This window comes from Geotrypetes seraphini, chromosome 5 (assembly GCF_902459505.1).
Source record: "Geotrypetes seraphini chromosome 5, aGeoSer1.1, whole genome shotgun sequence".
In the NCBI taxonomy this organism is placed as follows: Eukaryota; Metazoa; Chordata; class Amphibia; order Gymnophiona; family Dermophiidae; genus Geotrypetes; species Geotrypetes seraphini.
Window position 1 is genome coordinate 33034511 of NC_047088.1, and position 18244 is coordinate 33052754.

General features: G+C 42.0%; 1 protein-coding gene across 5 annotated transcripts in view; it reads left to right on the forward strand.

The window, feature by feature from the left end:
- Positions 1-5135: 5135 nt before the first annotated feature.
- Positions 5136-18244, forward strand: part of LOC117360564 (protein CXorf40A-like) — a 66883-nt gene continuing 53774 nt past the window's right edge. For 3 of the 5 annotated variants that reach the window (XM_033944499.1, XM_033944498.1, XM_033944500.1), the window contains exons 1-4: positions 5136-5327; positions 10703-10986; positions 12561-12644; positions 15572-15746. In XM_033944499.1, the coding sequence (XP_033800390.1) occupies positions 10734-10986; positions 12561-12644; positions 15572-15746 (512 nt within the window). In that variant the 5' untranslated portion in view covers positions 5136-5327; positions 10703-10733. The remainder of the gene's footprint in view (positions 5328-10702; positions 10987-12560; positions 12645-15571; positions 15747-18244) is intronic. The other 2 variants (XM_033944503.1, XM_033944501.1) reach the window with 2 other exon arrangements.

The following is an 18244-nucleotide window of genomic DNA, read 5'->3' on the forward strand; positions in this document are numbered from 1 at the left end:
GAGACCCCAGAACATATCACCCCAGGTAGTGAGGGATCTGCATACCAAGTTTCGGTCAAATCGGTCAAGCCGTTTTTGAATTACTGTGAGAATGGCAGCTCTTTACATTTTTTCCATTGACATGAATGGGTGAAATCTGATTTTCTGTTTGTAGCTCCGCCCACGTGTGCAGGTGGGCCGCGAGACCCCCAGAACATATCACCCCAGGTAGTGAGGGATCTGCATATCAAGTTTCATTCAAATCGGTCCCACAGCTTTTTACATTTTTCCCATTGACTTGAATGGGTGAAATCAGATTTTCTGTTTGTAGCTCTGCCCATGTGTGCAGGTGGGCCGTGAGACCCCCAGAACATATCACCCCAGGTAGTGAGGGATCTGCATACCAAGTTTCGTTCAAATCGGTCCCACAGCTTTTTACATTTTTTCCATTGACTTGAATGGGTGAAATCTGATTTTCTGTTTGTAGCTCCGCCCACGTGTGCAGGTGGGCCGCGAGACCCCCAGAACATATCACCCCAGGTAGTGAGGGATCTGCATATCAAGTTTCGTTCAAATCGGTCCCACAGCTTTTTACATTTTTACCATTGACTTGAATGGGTGAAATCTGATTTTCTGTTTGTAGCTCCGCCCATGTGTGCAGGTGAGCAGCGAGACCCCCAGAACATATCACCCCAGGTAGTGAGGGATCTGCATACCAAGTTTCGTTCAAATCGGTCCCACAGCTTTTTACATTTTTTCCATTGACTTGAATGGGTGAAATCAGATTTTCTGTTTGTAGCTCCGCCCACGTGTGCAGGTGGACCACGAGACCCCCAGAACATATCACCCCAGGTAGTGAGGGATCTGCATACCAAGTTTCGTTCAAATCGGTCAAGCCGTTTTTGCGTTGGCAGCTTTTTACATTTTTTCCATTGACATGAATGGGTGAAATCTGATTTTCTGTTTGTAGCTCCGCCCACGTGTGTAGGTGGGCCGCGAGACCCCCAGAACATATCACCCCAGGTAGTGAGGGATCTGCATACCAAGTTTCGTTCAAATCGGGCAAGCCGTTTTTGCGTTGGCAGCTTTTTACATTTTTTCCATTGACATGAATGGGTGAAATCTGATTTTCTGTTTGTAGCTCCGCCCACGTGTGCAGGTGGGCCGCGAGACCCCCAGAACATATCATCCCAGGTAGTGAGGGATCTGCATACCAAGTTTCAAATCGGTCAAGCCGTTTTTGCGTGATCGCGGCACATATACACATACATACCTCCGATTTTATATATATAGATTTCTCAACTATATTATGTAATGTACAAGAATCACTGTTATATAATTCTCTCGGTAATGTCCAGATATCTTCTAATTTGTAATCCGCTTAGAACCACAAGGCACAAGCGGAATAGAAATCACTAATGTAACGTAATGTAATGTAATGTAATGATATTGAGGGAGCTCAAAGAGGTTCTAACGGGTCCTCTTAAAGATTTCTTCAATAACTTCTTGGAGACGGGAGAGGTTCTTCAGATTTGGAAAAAAGCAGATGTGGTCCCTCTTCACAAAAGTGATCACAGAGATGAAGTGGGAAATTACAGGTCAGTAAGCCTCACTTCGGTTATTGGAAAAATAATGTTGTGGTGGCCGTGTTAGTCCACTTTCCAAGGTAATGTATAGAAATAAAACAAAAAACTAAGGAAATAAGGTAATATTTTTTTTATTGGACCAACTCTGAAGAAGGGTTACCTTCAAAAGCTCATCCTAAAATGCAGAGGTAGTCCAATAAAAAAAGTATTACCTTATTTCCTTAGTTTTTTGTTTTATTTCTATACATTACCTTGGAAAAATAGTGGAAGCATTGCTGAAGGAAAGAACAGTGAACATCCTAGAATCCAATGGATTACAAGATCTGAGGCAATATGGCTTTACTAAAGTTAAATCATGCCAAATGAATCTGATTGAATTCTTTGACTGGGTGACCAGCGAATTGGATTGATGTCATGCACTAGATGCAATTTACTTAGATTTCAGCGAAGCCTTTGACACAGTTCCACATAAGAGATTCTTGAATAAACTTGACAGGCAGAATTTAGGACCAAAAGTGGTAAACTGGATTAAAAACTGGTTGATGGACAGAAGCCAGAGGGTGGTGGTTAATGGAATTCGCTCGGAGGAAGGAAAGACGAGTAGTGGAGTGCCACAAGGATCGTGTTGGGTTCAATTCTGTTCAATATAAATGTGAGTGCCATTGCTGAAGGGTCAGAAGGTAAGGTTTGCCTCTTTGCGGATTCCAAGATTTGTAACAGAGAAGACCACCAGAGGGAGTGGAAAACATGAAAAAGGATCTGCAAAAGTTAGAAGAATGGTCAGCAACTAAAATTCAATGTGAAGCGCAGAAATCCGGGGAAACCGTATGTGCTAGGAGGTGAGAGGCTGATATGCAAGGATGGGGAGAGAGTCCTTGGAGTACTAGTGTCTGAAGATCTGAAGGTGACGAAACAGTGTGACAAGGCGATGGCTGTAGCCAGAAGGATTCTGGGCTGTACAGAGAGAGGTGTAACCCTCAAAAAAAGGAGGTGTTGATGTCCCTATACAGGTCAATCATGAGGCCCCACCTGGAGTACTGTGTTCAGTTTTGGAGGCCATATCTGGCTAAGGATTAAAAATACTTAAAGAAGTCCAGAGAAAAGCGACAAAAACCTATAATCAGGAGGCAGGAATAGGAAGTGATATCAGAAGGTGAGCTGATGCCGGTGTGGGCAGCAGGTTGGAGATGCTGCTTGCGCTGGTGAAGAGTTAAAGAGGTATGGGGGAAGGGAGAGGTGGGCATGCGGTGGTGGTGGTGGTTGGGAAAGGAGCAGGGGGTGGAGAAGAGGTCCGGGGGATGGGGGGAGGGGAGGAGGCTTTTCCTACCCTTGCTATACCACTGCACATGGCAAGTAGCTTTCTAATCTTTAAAAGGTATTGCCTTTGAAAGCTAATCAGAAAATGTATTTAAAATGTACAGTGCTGCGTACGCCTTTCAGCGCTATAGAAATGACAAGTAGTAGTAGCAGCAGCAGTATTAAAGTTAGCCTAATAAAATTAGGGTTACCAGACGTCCAGGAAAACTTGGACATGTCCTCTTTTTAGTGGACTGTCCGGGTGCCTAAAGGGATTTCCAAACCCAGTAGTTTGTCCAGGTTTTGGAAATCCTCGAGCTTGGGGCCACTTCTGGAAGCCTTCAGGGCATGCATTGTTGACGTGATGACATCATATGTACACATGCATGCACATAGAAACATAATGGCAGATAAAGGCCAAATGGCCCATCTAGTCTGCCCATCTGCAGTAACCATTATCTCTTTCTCTCTCCAAGAGATCCCACGTGCCTATCCCAGGCCCTCTTGAATTCAGACACAGTCTCTGTTTCCACCATCTCTTCTGGCAGACTGTTCCATGCAACTACCACCCTTTCTGTAAAAAAGTATTTCCTTAGATTACTCCTGAGCCTATCACTTCTTAACTTCACCCTATGCCCTCTCGTTGCAGAGCTTTTTTTCAAATGAAACTTGACATGCACATTTACATCATGTAGGTATTTAACTGTCTCTATCATAGGGAATAGACTTAGTAGATAGAGACAGGCTGTTCACCCTCTCCAAGGTAGGGAGAACGAGAGGGCACTCTCTAAAGTTAAATGGGGATAGATTCCGTACAAACGTAAGGAAGTTCTTCTTCACCCAGAGAGAGGTGGAAAACTGGAATGCTCTTCCGGAGGCTGTTATAGGGGAAACACCCTCCAGGGATTCAAGACAAAGTTAGACAAGTTCTTGCTGAACCGGAACGTATGCAGGCAGGGCTGGTCTCAGTTAGATCACTGGTCTTTGACCTAGGGGCCGCTGCGGGAGCGGACTGCTGGGCACGAGAGACCACTGGTCTGACCCAGCAGTGACAACTCTTATGTTCTTATATCTCCTCTCTCCTGCCTTTCCTCTAAAGTATACAGATTGAGATCTTTAAGTGTGTCCCCATATGCCTTATGATGAAGACCACACACCATTTTAGTAGCCTTCCTCTGGACCGACTCCATCCTTTTTATATCTTTCTGTAGGTGCGGTCTCCAGAATTGTACACAATTCTAAATGACATCTCACCAAAGTCTTATACAGGGGTATCAAAAACCTCCTTTTTCCTACTGGCCATACCTCTACCTATGCACCCTAGCATGATGTCATCATGTTGATATCGCACAAGCGCAGAGGCCCTCCAGACTTGGGAAGAAGTCAGGAAGTTTGGCCTGGGCGGGGCCAGGTATCCTCTTCTTTTTAAAAGAGGCAATCTGACAACCTTAAATAAAATAGAAAATAAGATAATACCTTTCTAAATCAAAAAGTTGGCAATCCTAGCGCTGAGATAATAATAAAACAGTTTATATAATTGTACATTAAAACAGTTTATATACTGTGAAGTTCTATGAGGTTTACAATAATTAAAAGATGTTACAGATTGAGTAGATTTAACAATGTTCTCAGGTTAACATTGATAGAAAGATGCTACAGATTGAGTGGATTTAACAAAGTTAAAAGCTAGTGATTAACAGCTCTAGGGATCAGTTATTGTGGAATGAGATTGTGTAGGTTAGTTGCCTAAGTACTTCAGGAACAGATATGTTTTTAGGCGTTTCCTAAATTCCCCATAAGTAGTAGGCGTAAGCAATTGTTCTAGATCTTTACCCCATAATGCTGCCTGATGTGAGAGGAGATATTGATGATGTTTTTTAAATTTACATCCTCTAACAGGAGGGGAAACAAAATGTCTGTTGGCTGAGAAAGAGATGAGCAAAAGACGTTCACAATCACAATAGTGAAAATAAAAAATGTAAACAAAATTTTTCAATAGCATAACAGCTACACAGCAGCTGCTCCAAACGCTGTAAACTACTTTTTCTGCTTGTTTTTTATTTTTGTTTGTAATACATTTTTATTGAATATTTATGATATAGTATAAATAATAAAACTGATGAAATCTGAAAAGCACAAACGTTGTTACTTTGAACTGTGCCCCACCCCTCCTTCCCACCGTGCTCTCTCGAACACGCTCACGCCGCACAATTTTGTTTCCAACCGGACTCATTTAATCGCTGCACCTGCTGCCTCAATACTCGTTCCGGCTATTCGAGCAGTGAGCTGCCCTTCCGCTTCCGCTTTATATACAACGACGACAGTTAGTTCTGGTGTCTCCTCTCCCTTTAAATGCACAATAAGCCTCCGGGCAGTAGAAATAGGGAAATCGGATTCTTACCTTCCGTTTCTCCCTCATCGGCTGTTTAAAGAGACACTTTTAAAAAAAAAAACCAAAACCACCCTGTAAGTACAAAGGATAGAATACGATTTGCTAAGACTTTCCATAGTGTACGCTTCGATCCTGGCTACACAGTGCTATCCTTAGTAACCTACGCTACATTTCTTTTTTAAACATTTTAAGAGGTTCTTTTACGTTAGTATATGCTTATCGCAGGTTAAAAAGGCATAACCCGGCGTCAGTTTGGGGCTCCGTGCATGCTTTTTACATGCTAAAAAAGAGATTTTTATTTTTTTTAGCATGGGGGGTGGGGAGGGAGTACATATGCCCTGCGGTAAGCTAGGGTTACTAGATGTCCGGATTTCCTCAGACATGTCCTTTTCAGGATATGTCCCGGGATGGGGGTTCCGGACGTTTTTTCAAAACTCAGCATTTTGGGTTTTGAAAAGTTTCCAACAAATCGCTGTTGGGCAGGAGATGCCCTCCTGCCTGACGAGAGCAGGGGGAGGTCTAGGGTCCGGATTTTCCATTTTGGAAAATCTGGTAACCCTACGCTAAGCGGTAAGCGCGTGAGCATTGGCGCTTGCTGACTGATTGTGCAGGATTAGTATGTGAGCCCCTACTGCTGCCTACCTTGTAAGGGGTAAAGGCGCCTGTACTAATGACCAAATGTTAATTTTGAAATTAGTGCGTGGCCATTAATAGAAGAAAACCAAATTGTGGCCATTTTAGAGCTATTCTAAAGCGGCTTCAGCATGGGGAAACACACTGAAAATAGTGGGGTTTAGCACTGCTTTCTAAAAGGGCTTTATTCAGAATTAGCAAAATATGTACAAGTAATCAAAAAACAAACCAAGATATCAAGAAAATTGCAAGTTATTAATTTTTGAAACATAATTAAACAGGAAAATTACTCTTAGTATGGGGAATCCATTAATCATTTGGATGGGAGATGTGTAAGAAAAGTAAACTCAGGAAATACTTAGGAGCTGATGGTTATCCATTCACCCATAAACTGAGATAACTTTACTTCACACAGTGACGATTAACCAGTCTAAGAAGGAAATTCACTATCAAGAAACAATTTTAACTGTTTAGGGTCTTTAAAAGCATAATATCTTGAAGCTTAATCAAACATTTCGAAGGAAAATGTAAGAAAAATCACCATTAGCTTGCAAAATTCCTGTGTGGACATCAAGGAAAGATTTGTGTGTCTTCAGAATCTCCCTACACATATCTAGAACAGGGACAGATTAACACTATACAGTATATTGTGCCCTAGAGAAAAAAATATTTGTTCTATTTCACCTCTCCCTGGTTTACTTCTTTTCTCACCTTTAGCCCCTCCCCCCAACATTTAACTTCTCCAGAAGTCTAAAACCAAAAAAGGAAAGCAATAGACCCCACAGTGGTAAACCAGTCAAGAAAAATAGGGCTAGCTAAATGGTCTTCCAAAAAAAGGGGAAGTGGCCTGAAGAGGTCCAAACAACAATTTTATTAAATAATAGGTTAAAAGAGCTTTCAATGTCTACCACAAAGCTACGACTCAACACGGGGCTGTGTTTTGACACTTAGAAGCCTGCATCAAGGGTCTTAATCTTATAGTAAATGCACAGTCAAATAAATAAGTGAGAACACAAGGTTCCTGAGTCCTCAGCACCTCTGATAGGGTCTCACTAAACATTTGGGCCCAAGGCACATGCCTAGTTTGCCTATGGCCTATGCCTTAATCTGGTTCTGCTTGTAAACTGTACCATATGATTCCTAAAAAAAACCAACTTGTTAAGCATTAAATTCTTATCCACTTCAAACACAAATGACATATCTTGTGGTTGATAGTGTATTGACAACTAATAATTGTTGACTGAAGCATTTCAAATGAAGGCACTGGCAAACAATGTGCACAGTTCTGGTTCAGATATATAATGGGGGTCCCATGAAATGTGCTCAGGACTCAGAAGGTTAGGATTTGGCAACTATCTGGCTTTTTTTTTTTAAGTAAAACAAAACATACTTTTTTTCAAAGTATTCAGCATAATTTTGCATTAATGTCCAGAAGGTAGAAAAATGGCTAACGTGTCAGTACATTTTTCTGATTCTAAAACCTCTGACTTCAGTTTTTGACTCTTTCCTCCTGTGTGAGTGAATGTACCTTGTTTATTTCCAATGTGACTGTCTAAGTACAGACATACTTGCCCATGTACACACATACAAAACAGATACAGACATTCACACACAAACCCAGTGCAAATACAAACTCAATAGGTGTTCACAGACAAACACACACAACACAATTGCACGCACAGAAGGATTGGAAAGAATTCTTTGAGCTATGCTTTCCCCATTTGTCTTATACTTGTTCCTCCCCTGGTATACTTAAACCTGGCCACTGTTTACTGTATATTTCTAGCACCTTCCCCATGGCCAAGTACACTACTTCCATATCAACACATCTAACACCCCACCTGCATACTATATAGCCACTCAGGACCATTAAAATCCGTTTTGGGGGCTCTCTTCAGGACATGACTGCATTACACCTCCTCTGCTACTGAAACTGAGTCTCCAGACTGCTTTTGGAATTTTAAAAGGAACAGATGCAGGTTGAACTCCCACTTCCTTCACTCTCCAAAATTAAAAAAAAAATTTGAACCATATACTGGCTACATTCGTTGACCTTGTGCTTAACACCTAATGCTGTTCAAGCCAAACCAGTTTTGCATGCCTGATTGTCTTGCTGACTATGTTTATCTGGCTAGACTTGATCATTGTTCCCTAGAGTCCTCAACAGACAGTTAGTTCATGTGAGATAGGTAAGAAAAAGAAATAGAAGCCATGGTATAAATTAATATCTGGATTTTTTAATAAGAAACCAAAGACTGGTCTTGTGACATTTGGAGCATTGAGATAAAGCATCAGATTACTGCGTCTCAATGGCCACAAATCTGGACTTGGAGGATGAGATGTACAATGTCTGCATCTATGAGACAAACATGGTTTTTCTTATTACATAGAGCATTTTGGACCCCAGTTTGTTTACAGAAATTAGATAGTTCAAAGTCTAATAGATGCTGGCATTGTCATCTTGAAGCTGGGACATTGGATCATTTACTGTACTATTGTCCCTTGATACTTAGATTTTGGAGATCCATTTGGGATCAAGTGAACAATTTATTGGAAAATCCAGTGGCATTTACATATGATACCATCTTACTTGGTACCTTCATGAGAGCTAAAAGTCAAATATCTGCTTGGAATAATAAATTTCTCCTTATAATGACAGGGGTTGCCATGCAGCTTATTTTAAAAAATTGGAAGAACTGGGATAGGTTAAATTACATATTCTGGTGGGAATCCCTCTGTTATATTTTTAAAATGGAACGTTTCATGGCCATACAGCTGGGACGTTATAGGAATTTTATGGATGTTTGGGAGCCGTTGGCTAAGGGCTCCTTTTATGAAGCTGCGTTAGCGGTTTAATGTGCTTGATAGCGCGTGCTAGTTTGCCGGCCGCGCTAGCCACTACCGCCTTCTCTTGAGCAGTAGGTAGTTTTTCGGCTAGCGCGGGGGTTAGCGCACGCTAAAAAGGTGTGTGCGATGAAGCCGCTAATGTGGCTTCGTAGAAGGAGCCCTAAATTTTGTAAGGAATGATAACTGATTTTATTTCATTGACCTGTAAAAATACACATCCGGGGGGGGGGGAAGGGAGTTGCATTGGAATTTATGGATAGTTTCTTGAAGGTTTTTATTTTATTTTAATATTAGGTGGGAGGGTGGGTGAAAATATAATTGTACATTAATGTCTGAAAGTTTATTGTGCTTTTCTTGTAATATTATATGTATATGAATTACTTGTTGCACAATTGTAATTTGAAAATTCAATAAAGATATACAAAAAAAAAAAAATAGCCGTTTCTAATTGAGGTTTATCAGCTCCCCCTTCCCTTTTATTTTGTTTTGCATTTACCACGATAAGAAAAATATATAGTTTTAATTTCATCAAGATGGACTAGATCTACATTATTTGAACCATTGAAGCCAGGCCCCATAGGTATCTTCCAAACAAGAGTTGACCCACAAAAAGGGAACCAATAAGTAATTCTCCACAGCGCAGAGGTTTCATTGTTTGTTTTTAATATATAATCCACGAGTTTCCTTACAGGACCTACAGGGACCCCTGAGGAAGACCATAGTGTCCAAACACAGACCGTGTTGGGTCCAAATGCTTTTTATGTATTAGGTCCTAGACATTTCCATGTGGATTACTAACTTGTTTTAATAAAGCCTTTGTCTTGGACATCGACCCTCCTATAGGTATCTTCTGCATGTTTACCTAAAGTTGGTGATAGTTCCTTTTTAAAGATTTATAGTGTTTTAAAATTATTAGCACATTAAGGGCTCCTTTTATCAAGCCGAACAAACGTTTAACGTGCGTAATAGTTCGCGCTAAACCATGGGATGCGCTAGCTGCTACTGCCTCCTCTTGGGCAGGTGGTAGTTTTTGGCCAGCGCAGGGGTTAATGCGTAATGAAAAGTCACATGCGTTAACATAAGAATATAAGCAGTGCCTCTGGATCTAGACCAGAGGTCCATCATGCCCAGCAGTCTGCTCACGTGGCGGCCCATCAGGTCCAGGACCTGTATAGTAATCCTCTATCTATACCCTTCTATCCCCTTTTCCTTCAGGAAATTATCTAATCCCTTCTTGAACCCCAAAACCGTACTCTGTCCTATCACACCCTCTGGAAGCCCATTCCAGGTGTCCACCACCCTTTGGGTGAAGAAGAACTTCCTAGCATTGGTTCTGAATCTGTCCCCTCTTAATTTTTCCAAATGCCCTCTCGTTCTTGTAGTTTTTGAATGTTTGTAGAATCTGTTCCTCTCCACTTTCTCCATGCCCTTCATGTTCTTTTAAGTCTCTATCATGTCCCCTCTAAGTCTCCCCTTTTCTAGGGAAAAGAGCCCCAGTTTCTCTAATCTTTCAGCATATGAAAGATTTTCCATGCCTTTTATCAATCGTGTCGCTCTTTTCTGAACCCTCTCGAGTATCGCCATATCCTTCTTAAGGTACGGCGACCAATATTGGACGCAGTATTCCAGATACGGGCGCACCATCGTCCGATACAACGGCAGGATAACTTCTTTCATTCTGGTTGTAATACCTTTCTTGATAGTACCCAGCATTCTATTCGCCTTCTAGCGCGGCTTGATAAAAGGAGCCCTAAATCACTCTGAATGGAATTGTTTTGAAAATATCTTTGAGCGAAATGGTGTGGTGGCCTTCGAAAGCTCATCATAATATGCATTGAGTTAGTCCAATAAAAAAGGTATCGCCTTATTTCCTTTTTTTGTTTTATTTCTTTATATTACCTTGAAAATATCTTTGAATTACACTAGTATTTCATGCATATTGGTTTGCTTGATTTTTCTTTTTTTTCAGAAGATGAAAGGAATGTGATGATAGCAGAAGGATGAGAATTGGTTGCCTTTCATTCCGGCAGCCTTATGCTGGATTGATTTTAAATGGAGTAAAAACAATAGAGACTCGCTGGCGGCCATTGCTGGCTGATTATAAGAACTGCACTCTTGCTGTTCACATAGCTTACAAAGACTGGGAAGATGAAGCATGGAGGGATGTCCTTTTGAACAGACTCGGTATGACACCTGGCCAAATTGAAGAGTTAATAGATAATGGGGAAACATTTGGTAGAGGAGTCATTGCTGGTGAGTATCAATTCTAAAATACCTACAATTTAAGAAATGATTATAGCTAAATAATTCATACACTCAGGCCCTGATTCTGCAAAGTGCGTCCCGATTGTAGGCAGTTGTAGGCGTCCTACAGCTGTCTAATCAACCAATCGGAGGCACGTTTCCTAAAAAATGCTCCCCATGCAGGCCGCCTATATTGAAGGCGCTTCCGGGAGCCTAGGGAGGCCTACAAGCCTGTCTAAGCTCGCCTAAGGCTAGGCGGTAGCCTTAGGCGAACCTAGGTGGCCCTGCGCGTCTCCCTAGCAGAGCGAGAGACGCTTACAATGTAGGCTAGCTATAGGAAAGGCCTTAGGCGCTTGGGCTAATCAGGCCCTAGGATCCTGTGAGTTGGGCAGGGGAGGGGCGGGCCCGCCTCATTTAGACAGAGGCGGGCCTGCTGGCCGGAAGGTGCAAAGACCCGTCCAGCCAACTTGGCGATAAGCTTCAGGGGGGTTCCGGGGTGGGTGGTTCGTTGGGGAGGGGTCCGGCAAGAGGGGTTGTGCACCCTCCTGCTGGTGATCTTCGGGGAAGCTGTTGGGGGGTCCGGGGAGGGTGGTTAGGGCATTTTGTTTGGGCAGGAGGGGTTGGGTATCCTCCTGTTGGCAAACATTTTTTGGGGGGGCGGGTTCTTTCGGCAGGAGGGGTTGGGCACCCTCCTGCCATGAACGTCGGGGGGGAGGGGTTGGGGAGACTGCTGGCCGTAGATGTGGCTGCTATACTAATCGCGGTAGGGAAATCCCTTGCCGCGATAAAGTATAGCGGCCGCGTCCTATAGAGAATCCGGGCCAAAAACCCGATTCTATAACCAGCGTCTGCAACATGGACGTTGGTTATAGAATCGGGTTTACTTTGGGCGGGTTTTGTTCCCATTCTGTATAGGACGCCTGGAACGGGCATCCTATACAGAATCCGGGCCTCATTGCTTTGCTGTTAATATTCTTACTTTAAATACTTTTTTGCTAATTATATTTTTTAACCAAAACATTAAAGAAAGCCTAGAAACAGAGAATATAATGACAGCCCCCCCTCTATGACCTATCCAGTCTTCTGATCCATACCAACTGCTAAGCTCTATAATCCCTTCCTCTTCCTCAGATGTCATATGTGCTTTCTTAAATTCAGATTTCATCTTCATCTCCACTGTCTTTACTGTGAGACATTTTCTGTATTCCCCACTCTTTCTATGAAGAAGTATTTCCTTGGATTACTTCTAAGTCCATCACTTTTCACTCAGGATTTTGTAGATTTCAGTCATATCTCCCCTCAGCCATCTCTCTTCCAAGCTGAAGAACCCTAACCTCTTTAGTCTTTCCTCATATGAGAGAAATTTCATCCCCTTTATCATCTTGGGTGCTCTTCTTTAAACCTTCTCTAGTGCCGCATTATCTTTTTTGAGATAAGGAGATCAGAATTGAATGCATTCCTCAAGGTGAGGTCGCGCCATTGAGCGATACAGAGGCATTATAACATTCTTAGTCTTGTTTACCATCCCTTTTCTAATAATTCCTAACATTTTGTTTGCTTTTTTGGCTGCTGCTACACATTAGGCGTAAGGTTTCAGCGTATTGTCCACAATGACAGCCAGATCTTTTTCTTGAACACTGAAACCCCAAGATGGATCCTAGCATCCGGTAACTATAATTTGGATTTTTCTTCCCAATGTGCATCACTTTGCAGGTGTTTTTAGCATTAAATCTGAGCTGCCAAATAGAGAATGCCGCGGGAAAAAAATTTGGCCCAGTGAGCTCGGTCCCCATCCCCACCAGCCATCTGATCCCATCCAAATAAGTTATGATTTTAAACTGAACTTATTTTATTAAAGTATAAAAAGAAACAATATTCTGTACAATTTTCATTTTATAAACACAAATAATACAAGGACCAACAAAACCCCTGCCTCCCCACCCCTCCATTGAGAAAACAGAATAAGCCAAATTATTACAGAATGCTACACAGAAAAATCATGCTAACAGAATACTGCAGTCATACGTGACAGGAATAGTGTTATTGGAGTGCAACTAGGGCAACTGCCCCGTGGTCAGAGAGAGCCCTAAGCCAGCTGGAAGCTAAAGAAGCACTGCCTGGGCTTTGTGGTCCCCAGTTATGTCTAACACCAGCTCTAGCAGGATAGATATTTCAAATCTGATATATTCTAATCACAAAATAGAAAATAACCCAACTTCTCCTTCTGCTTTCGTGGAGAATATCTTAAGTCCTCTGGAGCCTCTCCCGATTTTGAGGATGTGTTAAAAAGTTTGGACAGTGGGGCTGCCAGAACTTCCATAAGTTCCTTCACTAACCTTGGATGTATACTAATTATTCCCATTGCTTTTGCTATTTTCAATTTAGCTTCTCAGGCATACCATACCAGATCCAGGTATGTCCTAAAGTCAAACTGACTGATAGTGACCATACAGTGATCTGATATAGAAGTGGTTTTCCATTACCTTCTGTGCATTGTGAGGTACCTAGACTCACATTTACTGCTAGAAATGCCCAGCATCAGACTCAAGGTGGTGGAGAATTAGGCGATTTGCTCAGGGCCACAAAAAGTTGGTCTGGGATTTGAATCTTCCAGTTCCCGACCCGTTGGAGAGGAGTGTGTGGTTCAGTGGTTATAGCTACAGCCTCAGCACCCTGAGGTTGTGGATTCAAATCCCACTCTGCTCCTTGTGACCAAGTCACTTAATCCCCAATTACCTCAGGTACATTTAGAGTGTGAGCCCACTGAGACAGGGAAAAATGCTTGAGTGGTATATAAATACAAAAATAAATAAATAACTTAAAAAAAAATTGCTTATAACATTAGTGGCCAGATTCTATAAATGGCGCCTGGGTTAGGCGCCGCTAGGTACCCTAATTGGGGACACCTAGCTGAGTTTTGCTTGCAACTCAAATTGAATAATGAGCTTAATTGGTGTGGTAATTGACAACGCCATTAAAAGCTCATTAAAAAAAAATTAAAAGACAAGTTCCATGTGGAACTTGGAGCAGAGCCTACCAACGCCTGTCGAGGTGCCTACCAGCACATACCACCTGCCTCAAAAAATGGGCGTAGATAGAGAATAGATGTGGTAGGACGGGCGTCATCGGATATCTATGTTGGGCGCTGGTAAATTATACCTGTACCTACCATTATGGTGCCTAGTGATGCCTAAGTCAAGTTAGGCGCTGCTAGGCATGATTTTGTAAATGACACCTAGCGGTTGATTAACAGCCGTGGCAGCTAGTAGTTAGGTGCCGTTTATACAATCAGGCCCTAGGTGGCTACTCCACTTTCTTCTCCTCAGACAGTCTTTTGAAAAACTTATAGACTCAACCTCACTTCCATTCCTATTCATGTCTATTTTATATGGATCTATTTCTGGCCATTCCTCAGTGAACATCTAACAAAAGGGTTTGCTAAATAATTCTGTTTGTCTACTCGAGGGGCCGCTGAAAAGTGCTCAGACCAACCAAGAAGAGAATGATGTGGAGCCATGAAACTTACAAGTTATTTTGCACTTTTCTTGACACTTTTCATTCCATTTCAGACCATTGAAATAAAAAGGACCAAGAAAACTTGGAATGTCGAGAAATGACATTGAGTGGACACTTCCAAGTTCATTTTGCAACATTTTTAGTGAGCTGGTGTCAATATTTTGGAATGACTAGTTACTGTTAATGAAACATGGTTACACCACTATGATCCTGAGATAAAACAATAGTCCATGCAATGGTGGCACTCAGGTTCTCCAAGGCCAAGGAAGTTCAAGACACAGAAGTCAGCTTGAAAAGTCATGGCCACAGTGTTTTGGGATCAGGAAAATGTTGTAATGACTGACTATCTTCCAAGGGACCAAACAATTAATGCAGAATACTAGTGTATCTTGCTGTGCTGATTAAAGGAGGTATTGAAAGAAAAAAGGAGAGGGAAGATGTGGAAAGGCTCATTTTGCAAGACAATGCACCTGTTCACAAGGCTGGTAAAATGATGGATGTTTTGACACAGTTTGGGTTTCAGTGCATAGACCATCCACCCTACTCACCAGATCTTGCTCCAATTGACTATTTTCCATTTCCAAACCTTAAAAGGAGTTTGAAAGGGTAACAATTTTCAAGTGATTTGGAGGTGATTGCAGCAGCGGAGCTGTGTTTAGTGACCAAACATCAGAGTACTTTTTTGGAACAGTTACAGATGTGCCAAGTGTGTTGAACTTAGGGGTGAATATGTGGAATAACTTGTAAGCCTCATGGCTCCATATCATTCCCTTCTTGGTTGGACTGAGAACTTTTCAGTACCCCCTTGTAAGTGCCACTTAGCCTGTAGGTATAAAAAATAACGTGCACTGTTTTAGTAAAAGGACCCCTTTTAGAAAGGCAGAATGTCTAGTTAGAATGTGTGATTGTCTTCAACATTTATTTATTTGAACTTCGCCCACTCCTTTTTAGTTTTAGCTTCAGGCAAGTACAGTAGTGTAGTGTCAGGCTGAGACCTTTTCTATCATCATGGCACCAGCTGAGAAGGTGATCCAGATGAAACTGAAATGTCTTTATTTTCTGTGCTATTTATTAACAGGATTAGTTGACATTGGAGAGACGTGGCAGTGTTCTGAAGACCTGAGCCCTGAAGAACTTGGGGAACTAGAAAGTAAAGCTTTACTGACAGGCTTGGAGCAAAAATACCTGACAGTTGTTTCCAATCCAAGATGGCTGCTGGAACCACTTCCTACAAGAGGAGCCAAAGATATATGGCAAGTGTCTATCCCTAATGACTTGATCCCTTTGGAGCACTAAGAGGGGCATACAGTAAATGTATCAAATTCTAAATCAACCATTGTAATATCATTTTTCAAATGCTAGCAATATATCTTTTAATTGTAAAAGTTGCATCTGAATATTTATACTACAGGTTAACCATGTTTTACCATGCTCAAATAATACATGGTCAAAGTCATATTTTTATGATCACCTGCTAAAATCCAGAATAACTGCCTCTGGCAGCACGGACGGCAGCCAGACACTGTGGGAGTGACTCGGTAAGATGCTAGGTGGTTGCTAGAAATATTTGTATCCATGTAGACTGCAGTGCATCCAACAGTTGCTGACAGGTGCGTGGTGGTGGTGCATCCAGTCATCCAATGTGTCGGTCCCAAGTGTGCTCAATTGGGTTAAGATCTGGGGAATTCGGAGGCCAGGGAAGTAGCTGGAAGTCTTGATCGTGCTCTGTGAACAATTCTGGTGGTATGACGTTGTATTGTTCTGTTGAAAGATCCCATCGGCAATAGGGTAGACCATCAACACATATGGGTGTGCTTGATCGGGAAGGATGGAGAGACATCCTATCAGTTGAGAGTGCCTTCCAGAGGTATCAAGGGACCCAGACCATACCAAGAAAACATGCTCCAGACCATAACACTGCCACCATCAGCTTGAATACCTCCAACAACGGTTGCTGGTTGTTTGTTTTTGGCAGTTTCACATCTGATGCCAACGTTCATCCATTTGATGGAGCTCAGAATGTGACTCTAATCTCCTATTTGTGGGTCGCTCATACCTATTCAGGCTCATCGGAGAAGGCAACCTTCTACCAGTCGGTTGAAGTCCAATGTTGGTACTCCTGTGCAAATTGCAGTCGTTTTTTTGTGATGAACCCTCGTGAGCATGGGTGCTGTCACCAACTCCGGAGCCCCATTCACAACAGAGTTTGTCTCTCAGTTGTTTTGGACACACATTTAGAAACCCCCTGGTTCATTTGGACGGTGATTTGCTCCACATTAGCATGCTGATCAGCCCGCAACAACCTGCGCAGCTGACGTTCACTTTTCCCATTTTTTGGATCATGCCGCCCCAAAGTTGCCATGTTGGGTTGTCAAAAAGGTTCCATTCATCTACTCAAGGTACAATTTAACCACAGCAGCCTGTGAACAGTTCACAAACTCTGCCGTTTCTGAAATGCTGTAACCCTTGGCCAGGTATCCAATGATTATGCCTTTTTCAGTGTCTGATAAATTGCATTTTTTCCCTATGACAGCCACAGTTGCTATATTGGCAACTTGCTGACACCCCACCTTATATACCCACAAAGTCTGTGTGTGACACGTGCATTTGTTCATTGGCTGTGTATCCCTGATGTCAGAGGTAGGCGTGGTCATATTAATGTGGCTCAACTGTGTATCTAAGGATATATTCATCAAATAGTAACCATGATATATTTCATTTGTGAACAAACATTTTATTAACTACTGTGGTTCCAGAGTAACCTAATAAATATATAAACCATTAAAATATTATTAGTCTACATTATATTTATTCATGTGCATCTGTTTCTGGATAAGTGTAAACAAAACAGTGTATTACGTATGAAAGACGCTGGAGCATCTGAATAAAATTTAAAATGAACAGTATGTTTTTGTGGGTATTGCCTAAAAACCTTTAAATTGGAAACGCAGGCTAGACACACATATTTTCTCTTATATTTTTACAAATACTGAATGTGTCTTCCAAAGCAGACTTGAAAAGTGTAGCTCTCCTTTGCAAGCTTGCATTTCTGTTTGTTTCTGATGGCGAGATGGTCTTGTGGTGCACTCAGAAGGTGACAGTACTCGTTATGATTCAAGTAGAAAATCAATTATGTGTAATAAACAAACTGATAATCTACCTACAGAAACTAGTACCACACCTTCAAAAAGCTATAAAAAGAATTGTGTTGATCTAGAGGAAGGCTACTAAAATGATGTGTGGTTTTCGTCATAAAGCGTATGGGGACAGACTTAAAGATCTCAATATGTATACTTTGGAGGAAAGGCGGGAGAGGGGAGATATGATAGAGATGTTTAAATACCTACATGACGTAAATGTGCATGAGTCAAGTCTCTTTCATTTGAAAGGACGCTCTGGAATGAGAGGACATAGGATGAAGTTAAGAGACGATAGGCTCCAGAGTAATCTAAGGAAATACTTTTTTACAAAAAGGGTGATAGATGCATGGAACAGACTCCTGGAAGAGGTGGTGGAGACAGAGACTGTGTCTGAATTCAAGAAAGTGTGGGATAAGAACATAAGAATAGCCTTACTGGGTCAGACCAATGATTCATCAAGCACAGTAGCCCGTTCTCACAGTGGCCAATCCAGGTCCCTAGTACATGGGATCTCTTAGAGGAAGAGATAGTGGTTACTGCAGATGGGCAGGCTGGATGGGCCATTTGTCCTTTTTCTGCCATCATGTTTCTGTGAAATCTTGGGGGGGGAG